Source organism: Salvelinus alpinus, chromosome 8, assembly GCF_045679555.1.
Source record: "Salvelinus alpinus chromosome 8, SLU_Salpinus.1, whole genome shotgun sequence".
In the NCBI taxonomy this organism is placed as follows: domain Eukaryota; kingdom Metazoa; phylum Chordata; class Actinopteri; order Salmoniformes; family Salmonidae; genus Salvelinus; species Salvelinus alpinus.
The window spans coordinates 19782067-19804653 of record NC_092093.1 but is presented as its reverse complement, the minus strand read 5'-3'; the positions used below and the strand labels follow the sequence as shown (position 1 = coordinate 19804653).

The following is a 22587-nucleotide window of genomic DNA, read 5'->3' as shown; positions in this document are numbered from 1 at the left end:
GCTCGTGGAAGCAGAACAATTTGTGTCGTAGTAGTAGCAGGTACTTTTTTTTTTTTTTTTTAATACCATTTATCAATTTTCGAGCAAACGGAATGAGCAGCAGCTACTTTTGGCTACATACGGACCGTTAGTGGAATTCCCGCGAGAGAGTAACGGTTGATGTAATTGGATGTTAATTATTTGACTAGGCTACCTGTATTTGACATTGTGTTGTTATTTCGCTGAACACTAGATGGTTTAATTTTCTTTTTGGCAGTGAAAAGAGGCTACTTAGGTGAGAGAAAAAAACTCACCCAAATGTATAGCCCCGTTGGAAAATATAAATGGACTGTATGAAAATGTGAAAAAAAGTAGTTTTATATACAGTGGGGAGAACAAGTATTTGATACACTGCCGATTTTGCAGGTTTTCCTACTTACAAAGCATGTAGAGGTCTGTAATTTTTATCATAGGTACACTTCAACTATGAGAGACGGAATCTAAAACAAAAATCCAGAAAATCACATTGTATGATTTTTAAGTAATTAATTTGCATTTTATTGCATGACATAAGTATTTGATACATCAGAAAAGCAGAACTTAATATTTGGTACAGAAACCTTTGTTTGCAATTACAGAGATCATACGTTTCCTGTAGTTCTTGACTAGGTTTGCACACACTGCAGCAGGGATTTTGGCCCACTCCTCCTTACAGATCTTCTCCAGATCCTTCAGGTTTCGGGGCTGTCGCTGGGCAATACGGACTTTCAGCTCCCTCCAAAGATTTTCTATTGGGTTCAGGTCTGGAGACTGGCTAGGCCACTCCAGGACCTTGAGATGCTTCTTACGGAGCCACTCCTTAGTTGCCATGGCTGTGTGCTTCGTGTCGTTGTCATGCTGGAAGACCCAGCCACGACCCATCTTCAATGCTCTTACTGAGGGAAGGAGGTTGTTGGCCAAGATCTCGCGATACATGGCCCCATCCATCCTCCCCTCAATACGGTGCAGTCGTCCTGTCCCCTTTGCAGAAAAGCATCCCCAAAGAATGATGTTTCCACCTCCATGCTTCACGGTTGGGATGGTGTTCTTGGGGTTGTACTCATACTTCTTCTTCCTCCAAACACGGCGAGTGGAGTTAGACCAAAAAGCTCTATTTTTGTCTCATCAGACCACATGACCTTCTCCCATTCCTCCTCTGGATCATCCAGATGGTCATTGGCAAACTTCAGACAGGCCTGGACATGCACTGGCTTAAGCAGGGGGACCTTGCGTGCGCTGCAGGATTTTAATCCATGACGGCGTAGTGTGTTACTAATGGTTTTCTTTGAGACTGTGGTCCCAGCTCTCTTCAGGTCATTGACCAGGTCCTGCCGTGTAGTTCTGGGCTGATCCCTCTTCTTCCTCATGATCATTGATGCCCCACGAGGTGAAATCTTGCATGGAGCCCCAGACCGAGGGTGATTGACCGTCATCTTGAACTTCTTCCATTTTCTAATAATTGCGCCAACAGTTGTTTCCTTCTCACCAAGCTGCTTGCCTATTGTCCTGTAGCCCATCCCAGCCTTGTGCAGGTCTACAATTTTATCCCTGATGTCCTTACACAGCTCTCTGGTCTTGGCCATTGTGGAGGTTGGAATCTGTTTGATTGAGTGTGTGGACAGGTGTCTTTTATACAGGTAACGAGTTCAAACAGGTGCAGTTAATACAGGTAATGAGTGGAGAACAGGAGGGCTTCTTAAAGAAAAACTAACAGGTCTGTGAGAGCCGGAATTCTTACTGGTTGGTAGGTGATCAAATACTTATGTCATGCAATAAAATGCAAATTAATTATTTAAAAATCATACAATGTGATTTTCTGGATTTTTGTTTTAGATTCCGTCTCTCACAGTTGAAGTGTACCTATGATAAAAATTACAGACCTCTACATGCTTTGTAAGTAGGAAAACCTGCAAAATCGGCAGTGTATCAAATACTTGTTCTCCCCACTGTATATATATATATATATATAAATGTGAATCGCATTTTTATTTGGCGTACCCCCGACGGCATTGTGCATTGTGGGAATACCTGGTCTAGAACAAAGCAACACGGAGGAAAAGTGTCATGCATGTCAGTCACTCCTGGCTCAAAGTTGAGGAGAGACCAATCACTATTGGTCTTTGTGCGAGGTATTGACGTGTTGAAGGTACCGAACTGTCTGTTCAAGCAGTTGGCACACAACACAAGACATGCAACCAGAGGTCTCTTCATAGTCCCCAGGTCCAGAACAAAGGCTGGAAAACACACAGTATTAAATAGAGCCATGACTACATGGAACTCTCCACCACCCCAGGTAATGCAAGCTAGCAATAAAACCAGTTTAAAAAAACAGATAATAGAACACCTTACTGCACAAAGGGGACTGTGAAGAGAGAGCAATTTTATATATATTGTATTGTAATTTGTACTGTACTATGTATTAGACCTAGATATTGTGTGTATGTACTGATATGTAGGCTGTGTGTGACATTATAAAATGTATTTCAGTCCTTGACTAATAATGTTCCCTACTATGTATTATGTCATGTTTCATGTAGACCCCAGGAAGAGTTAGCTGTTGCAAAAGCATCAGCTATGGGGACCCTAAAAAATACTAAATCTAGAGTGTTCGTGACTCAGCAGATGTTGCATGTTTGTAAATTAAACAGTTATTCTGCGCTCTGGCACACAGGTGAGAGTGCTCTGAAATCGGAGTAGCTAGCCAGAGTGAATTTGTGAACGCAAGAGATATGCTAACTGTATAATACAGTCGTTCAGGTTCTTGCTAGCTAACAAAATGATACCTGCATCTCTAGCTGTGTATAGCCACCGAAAAACAATGAGTGGGAGAAGTCACTCACACACCCCTCCAATGACATGGTATCCTCCTAGCAGCAAGCTAGCTAGCTAACGTTAGGCTCTGTGTTTTTATCTTGCTACATAAATAGATACCCATGCCTATTAGCCATGTCATGACTTACTTATGATCATTTCCCTTGCTAGTTTGATTGTATTGACATTCCCAGTCTTAGTTACATTCGTCCATTTTTGTCAAAAATATTGAGTAAGTGAAACAGAATCAGTGCATCCCGGGTGGAGGCAGCAAACAATGTACAAGGCCAGCTGGGATTTACAACCTGATAACAATATTTTTTGGACCACCAAGTAATGTATTGGTGAATTATATTAATCATGCACTGAACTGCATCCATCTAATCTATTCTGCTAACAATGCCTTAGTGTACGTCATGGAAAAACCTTTTATAAAGTTGGTTTTGTAGCATAATCTGGGAATTTTATATATTTTACTGATATTATGATTGTCTGTTTGTTTCATATCTGAAAAGTAGTTAAAACGCTGTCAGTTCCACTTTAAAGAGCACTAGTTATTATTTCTCTCACACACACACACACACACACACACACACACAGAGAGAAGAGGCTGTCGATTTCAATAATGCCTGTCCATAAGTTAAAGAGCACTAGTTATTCATTAATTCGCTCACTAACTCACTCACCTGCGGTTGTCCCGGCTTCTGTATCTCACTAGGAATGATGAACCTGGGCCCCGTTTCTCCAGCAAAGCCACACCTGCATCATCATACAAAACCATTTAGTTTGTGATGAGTGAAATCATTGACAGTTGTCAGACAGTACTCAATGCCAATGAATGTGGATTTAATGAGTAAAGGTCCTTAGTGTGTCCCAATGTGTGTCTGATTCTCATATGATCTTCCCCAGCCCAGGCACTAGACTGCTGCTGTTCCTTACATTGCTAGCTAGTTAACATTAGCCAGCTAGCTTTCGTTAATATTGCTAGCCCTTTTTCAGCTAAACACATATTTAACACATTGTGACCAACTAATAACTTGCTTTAAACATTGGATAGTCGGTTTATATTTGCTTAAACTTCTGATGTTCAGTACTTAGCATGTGTGACTGGTAGTGGCCAATGTTGTTAGCATGTAAACGTTAGCTCTGCTAGTTAACGACATATCTAGCTAGCTAAATACTTACTTTGTGTAAGCTGCTCCTAAATCAATGACGACTGCAGTTTTTTCCCCTCCACTCCCCAACCCTTCAAACAAGGGCATTTTATATTTTATATTCACTTAATTAATCGTTTCCGATATACAACATGCAAACGCAAATAAATTGCTGGGCTTGGCAGGGTCCTTTCTTTCAGTTTGAGGAATAACGTCTGATGAACTCGCCTGATTAAAAATATTTTGTCCCTGCTGTAAAATAGTTTATGCAATTATACTTGTATGTTATAAATCAAACGCAAAATAAAAATACATCACGGTCTATACTAGTCATATCCAAATATTTATAGAAGTCATTTTTACACACTAGATATGGACTGAGAATTTGAACGATCTATAAAGAACATGAAATTGTTTGGGCAATATTTTATGCAATCAATTTCATGTTCTTATAGATCGTTCAAGAGTAGACATGAAAGGATGAAAGGAGAGAAATTCGGTGGTTTCTTTATTTGCCATGAAGTGATGCATCGACTAGAGACAGGTAGTCCGACATAATAAATAAGCAGATCAACTTTCATGTAATTTACTTACATTTTTAGATTTCACATTTATCTTCCATTAATTAATTAATTGCTATAGGGAGGGTAACTTTCTAAGACACCCAACACAACATTATTATTATTATAACACAGGTTTTAGAACCAAGGAGCTGTCCATTCAGCACCACCTCTGGAAAAACAAAATCTGAGGTTCAAATAGAATTTGAAAACATTTCCCCACACTAAAACAATTGCCTGTTATGCAACGCATTGGACATAAAATATTACTGAATGTTCTTCATAAATCATATCTCTACACGCGCTCAATCACAGAGCAGATCGAGGCACTCTGCCAGTTGAGGCGCGCGCATGCACACGCACTCCGAAGCGTAGTCTACATTGTGTGATCAGCACATTAATAAAGACGAGTCTATTCCTTAAGCTTGCTTCCGGATCGATATTGGCAGCTTATTGATATGATATTGGTTCAGTTGTAATATACAACCCGTTGTTTAAAGGAAAGGCTGGGGAGAAATAAATACCGCCCTGTGCAATGAGGTGAACATCATTCCCGTCTACGACTCCGGCAGGTAAGGACAATGCATTATACAGTGCATCTTTTTTTAATGACTTTTCATCTAACATAACCCATTTGTTTCGATTTGTTTGAAATGTAAAACATGATCTATTGATAGAACAATATGGTTCATGACAGGCTTCTAAGATGAGAAGCACCGTCTCTACTGTAGCCTATGTGGCATAGTCACACACGCACATATGAATACACGGATTTTAATGCACTAGAAGACTAGGCTACTTAGATCTCTTGGCCATGAATCTGTACACTAAAGCGGTTTATGCCTGCGCCGCAGTGGCGTGGCGTGGTGTGGGTCTGGATGATGATGTTTGTTTACCGGATGGAGGTCTATTTTAATCCTCAGAATTGGTTCATAACTGGTATTGTGGGTGTCAAGCAGCAGGCGGCTCTCTTGACTCTTGTTGAGTACATTGATTAGTGATGGTCAGCTGGGGTCGGTAGTGTTTGTTAGAGTAAGAAGGTGCGTTTGTGTGTGTGTGTGTGTGTGTGTGTGTGTGTGTGTGTGTGTGTGTGTGTGTGTGTGTGTGTGTGTGTGTGTGTGTGTGTGTGTGTGTGTGTGTGTGTGTGTGTGTGTGTGTGTGTGTGTGTGTGTGTGTGTGTGTACAATGCACTAACTGGAAGTCGCTCTGGATAAGCACACATGTTACTAAAATATCAAATGTGTGTGTATGTGTGTGTGTGTATGTGTGTCAGGGTTTGACGTTGATGTCTGTGAAACGCCTGTCTGACGTCTGACACCAACCTGCTCTCAGAGCCTTTTGTATTATTGTGTACGTAAATCAGAACTCTCCATTTAGTATGATATGTTATGTTTTGTATGGTATGTATTCATTTTTGGATGGCTATAATCCATTTAGTATATGTTACAAATTACAATTCGTATGATATGTTAGGAATATTCTAGGTGGCTAACATTAGCTAGACTAGGGGTTGGGGTTAAGGGTTAGTGTTAAACTTAGGGTTAGGAGTTAGGTTAAAGGGTTATTAAGGTTAGGGTTAGGGTTAGGGGAAGGGTTAGCTAAAAGGGTTAAGGTCAGGGGAAAGGTTAGCTAACATGCTAAGTAGTTGCAAAGTAGCTAAAAAGTAGTAAGTTGTTGGAAATGTGCTAATTGTCTAAAATGCTGAAGTTGGCAGTGATGAGATTTGACACACAACCTTTTTGTTGCTAGACTTTTGGATTATAAACCCACGCCCACTCCGACCAACCACCTTTCTTTAGTTTTTGCCTTAAGTAACTTTTTGTCTTATGTAACCATACCAAACGTAACATATCATAGTAATTTGACTGAACCGGATTTACATTTACTTTGTTACGTCTAGTCTATGAGACCAGGCTGCTGACACACTGCAGCAACACAGGGAACCTGAGGGAAGCAGGGTGTCTTCCAGGCAACCCAATGGGAACAGAATTCTCTGTTTACAAGTCAACTCCATTTGCCAAGAAGAATGCCCCTTGCAGATTACCAAAGTATTTGTGCAGTGTCCTAGTCTCTTCCTCACTTGATATTTGAATGTGTTCTTTCTGTTATTATAATGGTATTATCTATTTGTATGGTACATTTTATATGAAAGTGCACTAACTGAAACGTGTTATTATCTATCTAAAAATATTAACCTGCAGAGTCCAACTGAACAGGACTGAGTCATTCTGGAGATAACCTGCTATTTATAGTTATGTTAAAAGTACAATGCAAGGGTTTGCTGTGTCAGGTTGTACTGACTGTGTGTGTGTGTGTGTGTGAGTGTGTGTCAGTGTTAATTTCGTCAACAAAAATAGTAACACAAATATTTGTCAAACACTTGTTTTTCAGTGGCAATTGACGAGACTATAACTGACTAAATAGACCCAGAAAAAACTATAACTAAACATTTTTAATTTCAGTAGACTAAAACGAGACGATACAAAATTATCTCTGTGACCTGACTACTAAGTGGACTGGACAAGAGTTTTTGGAGACATTGAGAGCTTTTCAGTGATAACATATGTAATATTAGCAGCACAGATGCACAGCGCAGTTCTGTTCAGCAGTGGGAAGGATGCACCATACCCGGCACACACAGCCCACATCAGCTGGTGAGCTGCGGGGGAGCAAGCGATGAGTGTGGGCAGACAGACAGGCTCCACCTTCGATTATACACATCGCGCAAATTACCCTCTTGCTTCCACATAGCTAACCAGTCACTCACCAGCCTTCTCGTTAGCTACCCTTTGCCTGGTTAAGAAACACAAGCTGCTTTACGAAATTAAAAGCAATAGCAGCATTGAGTTTAATAGTAAAACAACAGTGTAGCTATGTTTTTCTCTCCATTGAGTATAGAAAAGAAGGCTGTCTTTGGATTTGTAATCTTGTTCAACCCTCTCACTTTCTCCACTGCATTTCATTGCCAGGCGCTACGTTTTTTTTTCTTTCTATCGTGTATTGGTATGCCACATTTTACATTCATAAAGCATATTGCAGGCCAATTCTAAAACTAGGCTACTTGCGGTCCGGACCATTAACCATTTGTTTAGGCTACATCTTGTTCAGTCATTTTACCTCATTAGCTAGCTATAGCTAACAACCTAGGGCGCATTCAGCAGGACTTAACGTTTTGGAATGTTCAGATAGAAATATGTTTTGTAGAACTAACCAAAATGTATTTTACGTTAATGGGGACCAAGTGACTCAGACTTGAGCACTTGGATCAGGACTACTGTACACATAGGAACTCAGACTTTAGCTATAGGGACTCGTGACCCGACTCGTGACTCGACCATTGGTGACTCGGACATGGACTCGCGCACAGGGGACTCGATTCGGACTCAAAATTTAGTGACTCGCCCACATCACTGGGCGAAACAGTCATTAGCTCCCATTTAAAGTCATTAGCCCCCGTTCTAGTGTTGGACACCAATGTGGCTGCGGTGTCAGTGAAACGTGGATGACAATGGCAATGACGCGACCGAGTGACTGATGTGCAACCCATACTACTTTGCCAATACACACACACTCTCTCTCTCTCTCTCTCGCTCTCTCTCTCTCTCTCTCTGTCTCTGTGCTTGAGAATTTACATGGACAGATAATTCTTACATATTCTTATATACTGTATGTTTGTCATTTTTCTGCTGTTGAGAAGAGAATAGGATGTTATTCAGAAAAATATGTTGGTAGGACAAGGCTATGTATTTTTGTGCACATTTTGGTACTTTATCCCTCAAACTCAACTTTTTAAATTATTCCCATCTAATCAGGGAATGATTTAGACCTGGGACACTAGGTGGGCGCAATTAATTATCCGGCAGGCTCTGGACCTCGTAGGGTAAGAGTTGAATACCCCTGCAGGGTTAATGACGCAATACAAATGTGATGTGACTACAATGAAAGGGCATTTAGTTGACTGGATTGGCCCACTGTTGTAGTCATTTTGACAATAACTAGACTAAATCATTATTCAAATGACAAAATGTGATTAAGACTTAATGATATTTTAATCAAAATGACTAAGACTAGACTAAATGTAATACTGTATAAAAAATAGTCACAAAATTAACACTGGTGTGTGTGTGTGTGTGTGGAGAGGAATGGAGTAGAAGTAAAACAACCAGAGAGAGGGCTCAAAAGTCCACATTTTCCACGAAACTGCCAGACTGCAACATCAAAGGAAAGGCTTACACAAAAGCTAATATAATCCTCAGCCTCAGTTATCTTAGGTTAGAGTTCAGCAATAAATAAGTGGTGAAATTCTTTCCTCAGCTGAATCGCCATACCATCTCCATACCTGCCCCCGTCATCTGACCACCCCCTTCTAGCCACTGCGACGCTTCTCTACGTCTCCATGTTTACTTTGTGGTGAGAGATGGGAAAGATGCTCTTCCCTGCAACTCTCCATCACCTCCTATTGGTAGGGGTCTGTCTCTGCGTCTACAGCACCCCAGTCCCGCCCCTCCACGACTGCGCACTCGCCTCACAGGACAGTGGCTGTGATGGACAAGCTGGGGAGCCAATGGAGGGAGAGCCCTGTGTAACACCAGCAACACCTGTCAGTGTGACATCAACAAGTGTCCAATCTGGGCCCTCTGATCCCGGCAGACTGTCCTATGGGATGGCAGAACATATGACTGGCAGCTGGACTGACCTATCAGAGAATATTGGAGCAGGGGGAGGCACTGGCCCTGATGTGATGGGACGCAAACCAGGGGGGATAGAGCCGGTGACGCAGGCACGAAACGTGGACAGTCATGAGGGTATATCTGAACCGGGAAGGGCTAAGAGCCAGGGGAGGGAGGCAGAGACAGGGGCTGCCTCTGAGAGCTTCTCTGAGGGGAAGGAGACTCACAGACTGCCTGTAGAAGCTCCAGAACTCTACACAGACAAAGAGATGAAAGTAGGGCCCGAAGAGGATCCTATGGAGGATGTACCTACTGTCACCACTGGGGCCATGATAGCTTCCCTAGGAGAGAGGCAAGGGATGACGGTGGCCATGAAAACACCCAGAGCTGCTCTACATGGTGCTTCCACAGCAACCAGAGCCCCAGAACCAGACAGCCAGACAGGGACGCACCTTGCTGGGGAGAGAAGAGACCTCATCCTGGAAGAGAGGCCAGATCTCCATGGAGGAAAGGAAGGGGAACTCAGAGAGAGCTTTCCCGACCTCGGAGCTCCTCTTCTGGGGCAGGAGACAGAGACGACCAGACCGAGCTCCTCATCTCCCCATAGTATCCTTACAAACTCCCCATTGACCTCCATCCCTCCGTCAGTATGGAGATCCAGCAGAGACGATTCATCACTGCCCCCTAGTGGTCTGGAGGCCGCTGGCCCTGCATCTCCACACCCCCAAGATGGAGAGACAGCGTTTGCTCTCCCAGACCCCCTCCTGCCCGACCTTGGACCAGCCCTGACAGGATCCTCCAGACAGGATGACCCTGACAGCCTCTGGACTGAACCACTACAGCAAAATGGGGGTGAGTATGCAGTATGCTATGGTCCAATGAGTACATACTGGATATGTTAGAGACAGCCACTGGGAACTCAGCCACCTGGAGTGAGTCTACTCTACAGATGCACTTGAGGGCCACATTCTATGTTGAGTTTTTGCACATGCACACACCAACACACTTACTCTGCCACACAACAAGGTAAGGTGCTGCTCTAGCTGTTGTTGTGTCACACCATAGAATTCCATTACACGGGTTGCCTGTTTGCCTTTCGCTGGGTTTCAATAGGTTTCATTAAAAAGGGAAGGGAAATGAAAGTGACACGTCTAGCTGCAGAGATCTCCTTTGATGATCGGGGGGGGGGGGGGATGCTTGGTTTTCCACGCTTCACTTTGAACCTTAGCAGGCAGGGTTCCAGGGAAGCAGTCTAATTACTTTCTATTTCTGACGGTGGAAATAAACCTCACATGACTGCCAGGAGACAGCAATGACAGGGACTGTTATACAAGTCTGGGGAATTCACTCACCCTTTATCTCTATCTCCCTCCCTCCATCAGAGAGGAACATTAAAGACCTAGGCACTAGCATGGCCAGCCAGGCAGTTTATTACTGTGTGATGCAGTAGAATAGAGGAGTCTGTCTCAGCCAATATGTGTTCCTGACTGTTCCTGCCTGTCTGGCGTCCCTCTAAGGATTGTCTGTTAGCGCTACAGGCAGCCTGTTAGCGTCCCTCTGGGACGTGTGCGTGTATGTACATATACGTATGTGCGTATATTTGTGTGTGTGTGTTCCAGCTTCTCTTTGGGGACATGAAGCTTCCCTACAAGGGAAACCAAGCTACCTTGATGAGTAGTATGTAGAAGGAAGGATTTTCTTTTTGGAACACCCTTTTCAACATGGCAAAAAAAAAAAACATCTACATGACTGAAAGAGATGCAGAAATAAACATTTTGATTGAATCTTCATCAATTACAAGAATAACCTGTCCCAGAAAGCTGCACCATATGGTGGATTCCTTCCATGGTTATGTTATGTGATATGGGATTTATACCTTTTTTATTTGTGAGCAGAGCAGTTAGAATGTAGTTGAGAACTGGAAGCAGAGCTGTGGGTCTAAAACTCCTCTCTCTTCACCAGTACATACCATCATGTTTCTAGTCACAGGTTGATATCTAGCAGTCAATAGAGCCAATACGAGCCAATACGAATTGCCTATGGACCATCAGTGAGTCCAGACCCAACATCTGTCGGTGTGTGTGTGTGTGTATTTAACTACCAGCCGTCGATGCCAGTGCCCCTCCCATGCAGGACGCGTCCACAGAGGGCACGATGTCATCGGAGGACCTCCCTCTCATCTTCGAGCCCTTTGATGATGTCACACCTGAAGGGGCGGGGGTAGCGACAGCCTCTCTCGCGCCCAGCAACTCACAGCTGTCTGTCTCCATGGCTACCACGGGGATGCTACTGTCAAAGGTGGAGTTCGACCAGGTGGACACAGGTGACACGGGGCCATCCCGTGTCCCACCCCTGGTGCTACCAGATTGGACTTCGCCATGGCAGACATCCGGGGCTGAGATCTCTGAGCCTATCTGCCCCTCTGGTCCACCCATAGACCCTCCCCCTTCAGAGACAGAACAGCCAGGTGAGACTTCTTTCTTATTAATCTTCTTCATTATTTCATTCGTCCTCTTCATCTTTTCACCATATTGCTGACACTCATCCGATCCATTTAGATCTAGAAGTTTCTACAGTAGTATCTAAGGACTAGATGTTGATGTTATTCTTCACTATATCCACTATAATGATCCAGCCGTGATGGTTATATTTAGGTGGTAGTGAGACCATACAGAACCCAGAGGAAACCCCGCCCACCTCCGAACCCAACCCTACAAGCATCGCCTCCCAGCAGACCACCATGACAACGGTCACCAAGACAACCAATCTGCCTGTGGTCAAATCAGGTCTGGAGGAACTGGAGTCTGAAGGTAGGAGTCACACTAACACACACACATAATGCACACTAATACTCTAATGTACACACATTGTTTATACAATGTAAAGATGAAAGTTCACAATTCAAATTGACAGGAAGTTGAATCAGCTGTTTTCCTTCTTTTCTTCCTGTAGAGGAGCCAGAGGTGGATGAGGAGGATGAGAACACAGAGGAGTCAGAGGAAGAGGACAGCGAAGAGGAACAGAAGGAGTCCCCTATCCCAGCCCCCACTCGACCTCCCTACAGCCTCATCCCCCCACCTCCTGTCTGGGTGCAGCGCAATCAGGGCCTGAGTGAGAGGAGACACACACGAATGCATGCGCACATAAAACTAACTTTGGCTCTTTTCAATTAGGAAATAAGTGTAATTGAAATAGTGGGTGACAATCTTGTGTGGGTTAAATGTGCTTCAAAGCCACTCTTCCTCCCTTTTTTTCAGTGCGTAGCTGGGTGGAACTGATCAGAGAAAAGGTAAGATCGCCATTAATGGTCATGACAGAACCATACTAACCTCATTATAAAGAACTGTTAGAAAGTGTGGTCCTTTAGGCTGTTTGGCTGTGTAGCAGGGATAATATTGACCCCTATTACCCTTAAGTTAAATTAGTCAAAAAACATCAACTGGAAGAGTTGTCTCTAAGACACTCTGGTCTACGAGTGGTCTGTATTTCCTGTGTGTGGCTAGTTTCTTCTCCCTGCTCGTTCCTCACACACCCCTATCGTTCACCTCTGTCCCTCAACCATGTTCCCTCTCCCTCCAGGCAGGGTATGTGTCTGGGATGTTGGCCCCGGTGGGCATTGGCATCATGGGGGCCCTGCTCATCGTTGGGGCCCTCTACAGCATCAGGATGATCCACCGTAAGAGGAGGAACAGCTTCAAACACCAGCGTAGGAGGAAGGCCAGGCACACTGAGGTTAATAGGAATATGCTCACTAGCGCTACACTATTAAAAAAGGATGCATATATCAGCTTGTGGTAGAAATTGCCATTAACCAGTAGTTTAAAGTGGCTTCCTCATCTCCACACCTTCATCTGTACTGATTTAAAGACATTGGACAGTTTCTTTCACATCAGTGCAGATGAAAGAGATGGAAGAGACTTTGGACTTATTGAGCTTTATACAACCTTTAACTCCATGTAATGAATGTCCTGACTTTTGGTATTTGCCGTCTTGTCTCCAGCAACCCAGGGAGCCAAGCAGCAACGGCCAGGACCAAGCCATGCTATTGGCTGACAGCTCTGAGGACGAGTTCTGATCCTGCCCACAGCGCTGTGCCTGTAACCGATGAGACTCGGCCCGCGTCGTCGTTATCATATCTCCATGACTACCACATCTCCAATCACTGTGGGCCGATTGGCTATAATTCATCAGAGAGTATTTGACTGTCTAACCAACAAGACGGGTGGGTATTTGACATGTAAAACAGGGTTGAATGTTTTAACACCTATGTAGTTACAGGTGCATAGAGGGAAAACAATACAATATTTGAAAAATAAACTCCAGGCTATTGACATTCTTGTATGATCCACAATGTGTTTGAGATCCTTTAAACCAACAGTGTGTAGAGCATACAAGAATGACCGTGTGCTGAAGCCTCTTTTTCAATTACTTTCTATGTAATAAAAGGGCTAGAGCAGAATCCATTTAATAGGATCTCTGTTTATATAGCTGACGAGGAGTGCATTTCAATAGTATGAAGTGGCTTCCTCTTCTTGTCTCCTTTCCTACATTTAGGAAGCCACTTCAGAAATGAAGCCACTACAGGCTATAGAGATGCACTCACGGTTACTGGAGTAAGATGGTCACACACTATTGAGTTCATTACACATCATAGACACTGAAAAAACATAAGCTGTCAACACCAGTGTGCATTAATGTACTGTAGATACTTTCATAGACAGCCATTGCTTGATTCAGCCTTGTCGACTGTTTAAGGCCAAATTAATATCATCCTCCTTTAAAAGCATTCAGCAGGAACCAGCTCTCTCTGTGTGTACAGTTACAGGAAACTGATCATTCTATTGTTGCTCCTCCTGACAATGTTTTTCCTCCAGTGCGTGGCAGGCAACATCTTTCATGACTACAAGGCTAATGCTTATTTAATCATCTCCATATCATTTACTATTGAATAGCCTACTCTACAGAAAGTCCAAGTCATTCAGAATCATTACATCCCATAGCCATGCTGAGGGATTTTTTAAAAGGGAGACTACTTGTATTTTCACTCAACCGCTCTCTTCTGTACTGTTGTTTCTCCTAATTGCCTAACAATCCATTTTTCTTATTTTGCACTGGGACCTGAAAGAACTGAGGTGAAAGCCAAAAGTCTAAGGAGAAACAGGACGCTTGCTGCTAGTCTACGCACTTAATGTTGACAAAGGTTTCCATTCCCCCTGGTTGATGCCTTTGTGATCCAAATGTATATATTTATTCATTTCTGTGGTTGATGCATCTAGTGTCTGCATTTTAGCACTAAATATTAAAGGTGCTTTGAAAAGTCTAATTCAATGTAATTGAGTAATCTTGCATTGTATAGTAGTCATTCAAGTTTGAAATGTGTCACATTTTGCGTGACCATCTCCTGGTAGGTTGCTTGAGATATATTGCCTGTGAATATGCAATAACAATGTAATGTATGGGTTCTTCTGTAAAATGATGGCCACATTTTGGGCTTTCTTTCTATAGATACCAAATGTGCAGTGTTACCAATAAAGCTCTCTTTTACCCAGGAGGATCTCTGTTTGTGGGAAAGGTTCACTATTTTTGTTTCTATTGCTAAACACAGTTGGAAGACAAAATGCCTAATCATGAATGAATCACATGATACATTGTAATACAATGTAAAATACTGCACTCTTTCAGATGTGCCGTTTGTTTGCTTTGGAACCAAGATAACCATCAGACAACCAAGAGTCAACCAATCCACCTTACCGCATTAAAAAAAATCTAATAATTTATTTCTGTGTACTGTTCCCACATTAAATAAAAGATATCGTCGGACAGATTGAAATCAAAGAGACAGAGGAAGAGGGGCAGAGGAACAGAACTCTGACATGCAAAAATACCGTTCTCTCTTCCCTTACCACACCTTACAGATCACAGGGGTCCAGGGCTAGTCACTGCAAAAAACAGAGACCCCCTTTAGCTGGTCCTGGGGGGGGGCACAGTGTGTGGGGTCCCCGAGTGGAGTGGTAAGAAGAGAGTAGATGCCCACTGAGCTAAGGTCAGTTTACATCCTCCCTCTGTAATGGTGAAGGTTAGGATTTGGACATGATAAACTGATCCTAGATCGGTGTACCTAAAGAGAAAATTCTAGCCAGAGCAAGAAGCCAACTGGAATATCTAATAAAAAGCTTGACAACTCTTCCTCTCGTACAAGGAGATGGGAGAAGAGTGGTTGGTCTCTGGGGTGAATGGTAGCTAGGCAACCAGTGGGATGGTGGCCCTCCAAGACCAGTTTAAGTAGCCTTGTCATGTTCTTAGACCCTAAACTCTGAAATGGCAAGACAACTTTTGATTTGTCTGTAGTGAAGACCATTCATTGACTTATTTTGAAGCCATGAGGGATGGGAAGGTATCAGCTTACCTGGATGCCAGTCTGTTTCTTCTTTAGCTCACTCCTTCGTCAAAACAGACCAGAGCCATAGATTAAATAGATGTCAATGTCTTTTGAAATAACACCAGACTCTGGCCACAAACAGACTGACAAGGAAGCCCTTCAACTGGGGTGCATTCAATGAGGTGCAAAGTTAAGAACAATGCAGCTAGAAAGATAATGAATAGAGTAGACAATTCCTAATTCTACATGACAGTGAATCAAATTGGTTCTAGACAAAACATTTATATATGAACATTCTATCTAACAGGGCACCCTCATGAACAGACCTCTGGTGTAGATGGTCAAACGGAGCTGTCTGGCCTATCATGGCAGGCAATAATGTCCACGGTCCCTACTGGCACTGCCAGGGGTTCACACTTTTAAAAACTAGGGGAGAAATAAAGACGTTCAATGAGAATGAGGAAAGCGGGTCAGACCAAAACAAAGACCAATTTAATTTGAAACGGGACAGGAGCCCCCTCACACCTCTAGACTGAACCAGGATCAGAGTGATGTCAGAAAGAGTCAAGATTCAACAGGAAGTGTATCTGCACAGGGAGCCAAATGGAAGTCTTCCCAGTGAATGGAACAGAGTGCCATTGGAACAGTTCAAAGCAGTATGGCTTTGGAACAGCTAGCCTAGCTCCCATCTGTGCTTCCGGATCTCTGATGACATCGTTGCTGTCCAATCCTTTATTCTTATTCTAGTCCTAATAGTCTGGATGGGTGAAAATAAATTAGCAGAGAAAAGAAACAGAAAACCTAACTAATCAATCCCTCCAAAAACACAACACACAAAAAAAGATGACCTCAGATGTCAAATGAATAGAGCGCAAACACTCTGTATACAAATCTTTAAAAAAAAGAAAAGAAAAAAGTCATCTGATCGGTCTTTTCAAACACACTCACACACATACTATAACCACCCACACAGCAGCCTGTGTGTAAAGTATCTGTCGACATCCCTTCTCACTTCCTATTCTGCAATGTTAGCCGGTTGAATTGAAGAGACGTTGAGTAATAGCTCCTAACTGTTTGCATCTGTTTTATTAAAGCTGCAAACTCTGAAATAACAGCTGCTAAAACTTTACAGAGATGCAGACACTGAGTAAACCTGGCCCATAATGTGTTGTGTATGCTAGTGTACACCTTATAGCTGCTCTCTCAGCCTATGGGACTTCATCACAGCTCAGCAGTACAGTACATTAGTGTCTCTGCTAGACAAGGAGCAGATCTTTAGTAACTACTACCACCAACACCATTACTACTACCATTACTACTACTACTACTACCACCACCACCACCATTACTACTACTACCACCATTACTACCACCACCATCACCGCCATTACTACTACTACCACCACCACCATTACTACTACTACCACCACCATCACTACTACTACCACCACCACCATTACTACTACTACTACCACCACCACCATTACTACTACTACCACCATCTCCACCACCATTACTACTACTACCACCACCACCACCTTCTATACCTAGCTCCTGGTGTCCCTGTGTCTTCACTATACTTCAGGGTTATCTAGTCTGAAATAACCGATTTTACACCATCAGTCAAAACACACACCTTTGTTCATTTACTCTGATTTTTTTGGGGTTATTTTTTGTATTTTTTTGTTGTCAAAAAACAACCACAAACGCAGATTTTCTTTGCCATTATTGGAGTAGATAGGAACTGCCTAGTGTGTCTGTCGTTCCCAGACAGAGGAGCTCTCAAATGTTACCGGAGTGTGTGCTGCATCAGAGTAGGGCGCCTGGAAAGTGCACACTAGGCTTGGCCACTAAGGGGAGTGAGTGTACGAGTATATAGTACACAATCTAAATAAACTCAGAGAGCAAACAGGAAATAAGTAAACTGCTAACAATACTTTTGCCCTCCTTTACCAGAGGTCAACCAAAGATCAACACACTGATTCAAACACACACACAGAGCGAAGCCAACAGGAATCCAGCATATTTAATAACACTATTACTCCAGCCTGACACTTTGCCATACTGAAACAGGACTCCAGTGCTCTGCATGTTGTTAATTCATAGACAACTGTGATGATTGAAAGACAGCTTGGAAAAAATTGTCTCCAAATTAGGAGGAATTTGAATGAACAAACTGCAATAGGGAAATAGTTTCCGAGCCCAAACGTCTCCTTTGTCAATAATTATTTATCTTTCTCAGGAGATTTTTGAGCAATGTTCCAGTGGCTGGCAGTGCATTTTGGGAAAATTAGCTTTGATCTGCAAAAAGGGCCAACACAAGTGGCCAATCTCAAATAGGACCCTCATCCTTACCCCTCTCAGCACTTACCAAGTGTATCTGAAATGATTGAATAGGTATTACTAAAAATGGAAATAGCTCCACCTTTCCCTCTGACAGGCCAGGAAGAATTTGCACCATATTGCTTACACCTATCCAAACCTTTCAGATCTACACAATTGCCTAGGAGTTAGGACTATGGGTCTGTTTGGAACTGGGCAATGTTCCGAGTGTTAATCAACACACACTCATACCACCACTCTTGTTAAAATAAATGCATGCATATCTTTACAGGCTCCAGCTCTTGGTCTGGGGCACGGGGTGAAAACTGAGCAGCAAGCAGCTGGCGTGTTCGTCTCACAACGTAGGGTTAATGAAAACACAGACAGGGGGAGAAAAGCACACTAACACGCACAACTCATGATTCCCATCAAGCATGCGTGCGCACACACACCCATCCACTACATTACTTCACATCCCTTACTTCACGTCCCTTACACATGTACACAATAGCCTAAACACTTCCTTTTACAAACCCCTAGGCAAAACACACACTCTCACGAACACACACACAATAGCTTTTCCAACCCCCTGTTGAATCATGAGATTAAAAAATATACACAAAAAATAAACTCCACAAATATTTCCTTCGAATCTGTCGTTATCCCACCCTCTTCCTTATTTTCACCCTGTGTTATTATTATTCTTCTGTTTTCCAGTGGGTGATTTTGCGTGATGCATCGCCCTCCGGGGGTTTGTGGGTTCACCCTCGACATCATGCCTTAGATACTGCTCCGTTGGAGGGGGGGGGTCAATGTTCTGAGGTTAAAGATCACCAGACTACATCACACACTCCTCTTCCTTCCCCCTCTCACAGGGTCCTACAGCTAACAGGGCAAGGGCCTCTTCATAAAAACATTGTGGGATTTCTGTCTGTCCAGTTCAGCCTTGAGCTGTTTTCCAAGATGTCAAGGATCAAAAAAGGGAGGGTTGTATGTACTGTGTATGTCTGTGTACGAGTAGTGTGCATGTGCGTGTGTCTATGTATATGCAAATGTAGGTGAATCTATGCTTGTGGGTGTATGACGATGTGTGTGTGCATATGGGTGTATGACTGTGTGCGCGTGTGTGTGTGTGTGTGTAACTGTATATATATAGGTGTGTGTGTATATATATATATATATATATATATATATATATATATATATATATATATATATACACACACACACACACGTGTGTGTGAGACAAGGGACCAGGGCAGGGTTGAGAGTGAGACTGGAGCTGCTTCAGTAAGAGGGCAGCACCTGTCATGCTCCCTCTCCTCTCTCTAGCGGAGCCACAGTTTGAGCCTCAATGCGTCCACACCGTTCAGGTAATATCTGAAGAGCCGCTTGTCTCGGACAAAACCAAGGTTCTCATACAACTTTAGAGCTGACTTGTTAGTGATCTCAGTCTCCAGAACCACCTAGGAGTGAGAGAGAGAGAGAGAGAGAAAGGAGAGAGGGAGGGAAGGAGAGAGGGAGGGCGGGGAGAGATACTGCTTGTCAGAGCTGAAGCAATACAAGTAGTCTTTGTATCATTTTGTGGGGGTTTGTCATAAGATCATATTTTTTCTATTATGTCCCCATGTTATTCACTAGAGCACTTAATTTTCTGTACTAGAGTCCACCTAGTGTGGATATATAATATGTGGTTAATACCTCAGGCCAAGTACAGTCAGGGCCACTAGCTGAGTGAAGGCCCCAGAGGGACAACAGGGCCTTCGGACGTCACCATCAGACAGACAGTACCAGTCCGCTTACCTCATCACAATCCCCCTCCACCATGGCATAGATGGCCTTCTTCACCAGGTTAGTACCTGCAACATACAGGCACCAGAAAATCAATTCAGTGGGATGGTACGCATAGAAGTTTGTGGAGAGAAAGAAAATGGAAGTACTTTGAGATCAAATGTTTTTTTGCAAAAAGGGCTATTAATAAACCGTGATTAGTCGTCATGTGAAAATGAGAGAGCATGCTGGTTCTCACCAATGCTTTTCCTCCGGTGTTTGGAGTCTACAGCCAGCATGGCGATGTAGCCACGACGAAACATCTTCTTGTGCATGTCCAGCTTACACACAATGGCCCCCACACACTCCTGCTCCACCATGGCCTGGAAATGAATAAACAGTGAGTCATGTTAGTGCTGTGTCCAACCTAAAGCTTTTGAAGCCTTCTTAAGACCAGACAAAACCAGGAAGTAAACAAAAGCCAATGCTTCTAGCCAATGAGCATCAAGAACACATCTACCCTGACCTCTAGTTTGATTACACTGCACATAGCACTTCCTCCTTCCTATAGGTCACTGAGGGCAGTAGACTGAGAAATCATATTGAATAGGTAAGTATCATGGTTACAATGATGAATGGCTCATTCCTTTATGGAGAGGGAGACAGAGCAAAAGCAAGGACCTCATTGAATTTGTGGACACAAATTGTTTCTTATTAGCCTAGTTCACCTCAAAATACAAAAATGAATTATCAAGACTAGAAACGTAAAAAAAACTTGACTTGCAAGTGTTTCACAGTCAGCAAGCCTCAGAGGTTGCAACACTATGCTAGGGTTAGGCTGTCAAAGGGGGTTTATTTGTGTGTGTGTGTTGTATGCAAGCGCATGTACATGCCACTTCATGTTCAACTGTATCTGTGTGACACCTCCAGATGATTAAATATAGACATAGTGAACAAGTCTACACTAGCAGTCACACCAAAACTAACCAACCCTTTTAGCCCAACTTAAAAACTAGTTTCACTGTCAGACAAGACAACAGGGAAGAAGAAGGGTGTATTGTCTGGATCTACCTAAAGAGAAGCCTACCCTTTACCTAGAACTTTAGGAACATCAAATGAGCAGGACTGCTATACAGAAAGATAGGAAAAGAACCCAATTGAAGCAGACACTAACAGTATCTAGGCCTACATCAAAACGGTGCTAAGAGACACTACTGGCCTCTTAGGGTCAGCGGCAACACAGCCAAATGTCCCAACAAACTCGCTCTGTTGCCCCAGAAGCTACTGGCCTCTTTTTATTTTGCTAATGTTCACCAACCAAAACCAAGTCAAGAAGGTGTTTTACTAGATAGTGCCATGTCATACTCACCAGAAAGCAGAGCTGAGGCCAGTTGTGGATGAAGTACCTATAGGTATAAATGGAATACGGCTCAGACAAGTCCTTGGTGATCAACCTCATGATTCCTGGCATCTGTAACTCGGACTCGTAGCGGACATAATGAATCCCCTGGCTCTCTTCCGCTTCTCGGTCAGGCGAACAGTTCAGATCCAGCCTCGCTAATTCTGACACCGGCGGCTGGTGTATGACGTCGGGTTCACTCTCTACTCCAGCCCGGTGCTCGCCAAGGCCTTCGCAGTCTGGGGGCTGCTGGCTCGGTGGTCGAGGGGCTTCTGTGGGGTCACATTCCCTTTTCCTAACGTTACCACCGGGGCTGTGTCCGGTTACAGCGTGGCTTTGGAAAGCCTCAGTTCTTGTGATAGTCAACATACCGTTCATGCCATTGTTGTTCAAGTGAGGGTGGCGGCTGCCTTTCGAACACGGACTGTGGTCCTCATGTTGCCAGCAATGGTCGCTATTATTTTTGTCACTCGGGTCGTCTCCAAAACTGCTGCTGTCACATAGCTCCATGGACGGTCTCAGATTGTCGGATCGGTTTTCCGTTGAGAGGTTGTAGATCACACCGTCTTCAGACGGACTGACCAACCCGTTCAGCTGCTGTTCCTGTAGGGCCTGCGTTTTGAGGTGTAGCGCAGCCGGGTTAGCATGCGATAGCATGTTTTTCAGTTTTTTCTTACTTGGCCGTTTGTCCTCGCTGACCCGCTGCTCCTGTCGTGTTACAGAGCCCTCCCAACCGCAGCCGGGCTGCTCCCCTTCCCCAGGTTCCACGCTCCCATCCCCGGGGAAGGGAGAAATTTCAGCCGGGGATGCTGGCAATGCGCTGCTAGGCCCAGTCGGCACTGCAGCCATCCCACCTCATCAAGGGGGCAATGCACGTTAGAAAAAAACCTCGAAATATAGTTTCGTCAACGGGTTTATAAACAAAGCTCACTTCACTTAGGCGATAATTGTATAAATCCGAGGGTTTCCGAAACAATTTCGTCTTTACTTCCAACGCCTGTCGTTGCTTTCTCCTCCGTTTCCCCGCTGCCGGAAAGTGCTGTCGCAGCAAACGCCATTGCAGCCGAAAGATGGTTGTCACTACTTACTACAGCCACAAGGTCAGAATTGGATTTAACGTAAAGATTTATGAAAACAACATTTAGCTTTTTGGTATTCATTTAAGTTTGGGTTAAGAATACGGTTAGCAGTATGGTTAAGGTTTCAAATCATATTTTAAGAAGCTAAAATGTAGAAATAGGCGGGGTTTAGACATAATTATGAATTTGTGGCTGTGATAAGTAGTGACTACCCTGAAAGCGGGTGGCGCTTTACGAGAGTGATGGGAAGCATAATCGATGCACGGGTGCCACTTTACGACAGTGATGAGAGGCATAATCTATGCGCGGTTTGCACAACTTTTTTGGGTCTCCCTCCTCGAGCATCAGCGAAGCTCACAAATTAATTTGAGTTAATCGACGGTGCATTATTTGGTGTATCTAGTTTTAGGCATAAATAGACAATG

The 22587-nt window shown here is 43.5% G+C and overlaps 3 protein-coding genes across 4 annotated transcripts in view; 1 reads left to right on the top strand and 2 right to left on the bottom strand.

Moving 5' to 3' along the window:
* Positions 1–4195, bottom strand: part of LOC139582675 (actin-related protein 10-like) — a 28576-nt gene extending 24381 nt beyond the window's left edge. The window contains exons 1-2 of the mRNA XM_071412878.1: positions 4015–4195; positions 3516–3588 (exon numbers count right to left, since the gene is read on the bottom strand). Of these exons, the coding sequence (XP_071268979.1) occupies positions 3516–3588; positions 4015–4091 (150 nt within the window). The 5' untranslated portion in view covers positions 4092–4195. The remainder of the gene's footprint in view (positions 1–3515; positions 3589–4014) is intronic.
* Positions 4196–4853: 658 nt separating this feature from the next.
* On the top strand, positions 4854–14762 carry LOC139582673 (armadillo-like helical domain-containing protein 4). The gene is made up of 8 exons (XM_071412875.1): positions 4854–5115; positions 8858–10065; positions 11318–11680; positions 11868–12023; positions 12166–12324; positions 12471–12502; positions 12793–12945; positions 13214–14762. Exons 2-8 carry the CDS (start codon positions 8961–8963, stop codon positions 13286–13288), a joined length of 2043 nt encoding a protein of 680 aa, XP_071268976.1. The 5' UTR covers positions 4854–5115; positions 8858–8960; the 3' UTR covers positions 13289–14762.
* A 2837-nt stretch (positions 14763–17599) lies between these two features.
* On the bottom strand, positions 17600–22368 carry LOC139582674 (N-alpha-acetyltransferase 30-like). 2 transcript variants are annotated; one of them, XM_071412876.1, is made up of 4 exons: positions 21054–22364; positions 19944–20067; positions 19718–19773; positions 17600–19380 (listed from the first exon to the last, which is right to left on the bottom strand). In XM_071412876.1, the coding sequence occupies exons 1-4, from the start codon at positions 21930–21932 to the stop codon at positions 19243–19245; spliced, it is 1197 nt and encodes a 398-aa protein (XP_071268977.1). In that variant the 5' UTR covers positions 21933–22364; the 3' UTR covers positions 17600–19242. The 2 variants fall into 2 exon arrangements, 1 of the variants encoding a protein (XP_071268977.1); XR_011676398.1 differs by having other exon boundaries at positions 19247–19380; positions 19616–19773; positions 21054–22368.
* Between the last annotated feature and the right edge of the window lie 219 nt (positions 22369–22587).

What these genes read in the sequence shown, in the direction of transcription:
- LOC139582673 (XM_071412875.1), top strand. Translation starts at nt 8,961, where the DNA reads ATGGGAAAGATGCTCTTCCCTGCAACTCTCCATCACCTCCTATTGGTA. An exon ending in TTCAGAGACAGAACAGCCAG is followed by an intron (nt 11,681 to 11,867) that starts GTGAGACTTCTT and finishes GGTTATATTTAG; the next exon opens with GTGGTAGTGAGACCATACAG. An exon ending in TGGAACTGATCAGAGAAAAG is followed by an intron (nt 12,503 to 12,792) that starts GTAAGATCGCCA and finishes CTCTCCCTCCAG; the next exon opens with GCAGGGTATGTGTCTGGGAT.
- LOC139582674 (XM_071412876.1), bottom strand. Translation starts at nt 21,932, where the DNA reads ATGGCTGCAGTGCCGACTGGGCCTAGCAGCGCATTGCCAGCATCCCCG. An exon ending in GGCCTCAGCTCTGCTTTCTG is followed by an intron (nt 20,068 to 21,053) that starts GTGAGTATGACA and finishes ATTCATTTCCAG; the next exon opens with GCCATGGTGGAGCAGGAGTG. An exon ending in ACACCGGAGGAAAAGCATTG is followed by an intron (nt 19,774 to 19,943) that starts GTGAGAACCAGC and finishes TGTATGTTGCAG; the next exon opens with GTACTAACCTGGTGAAGAAG.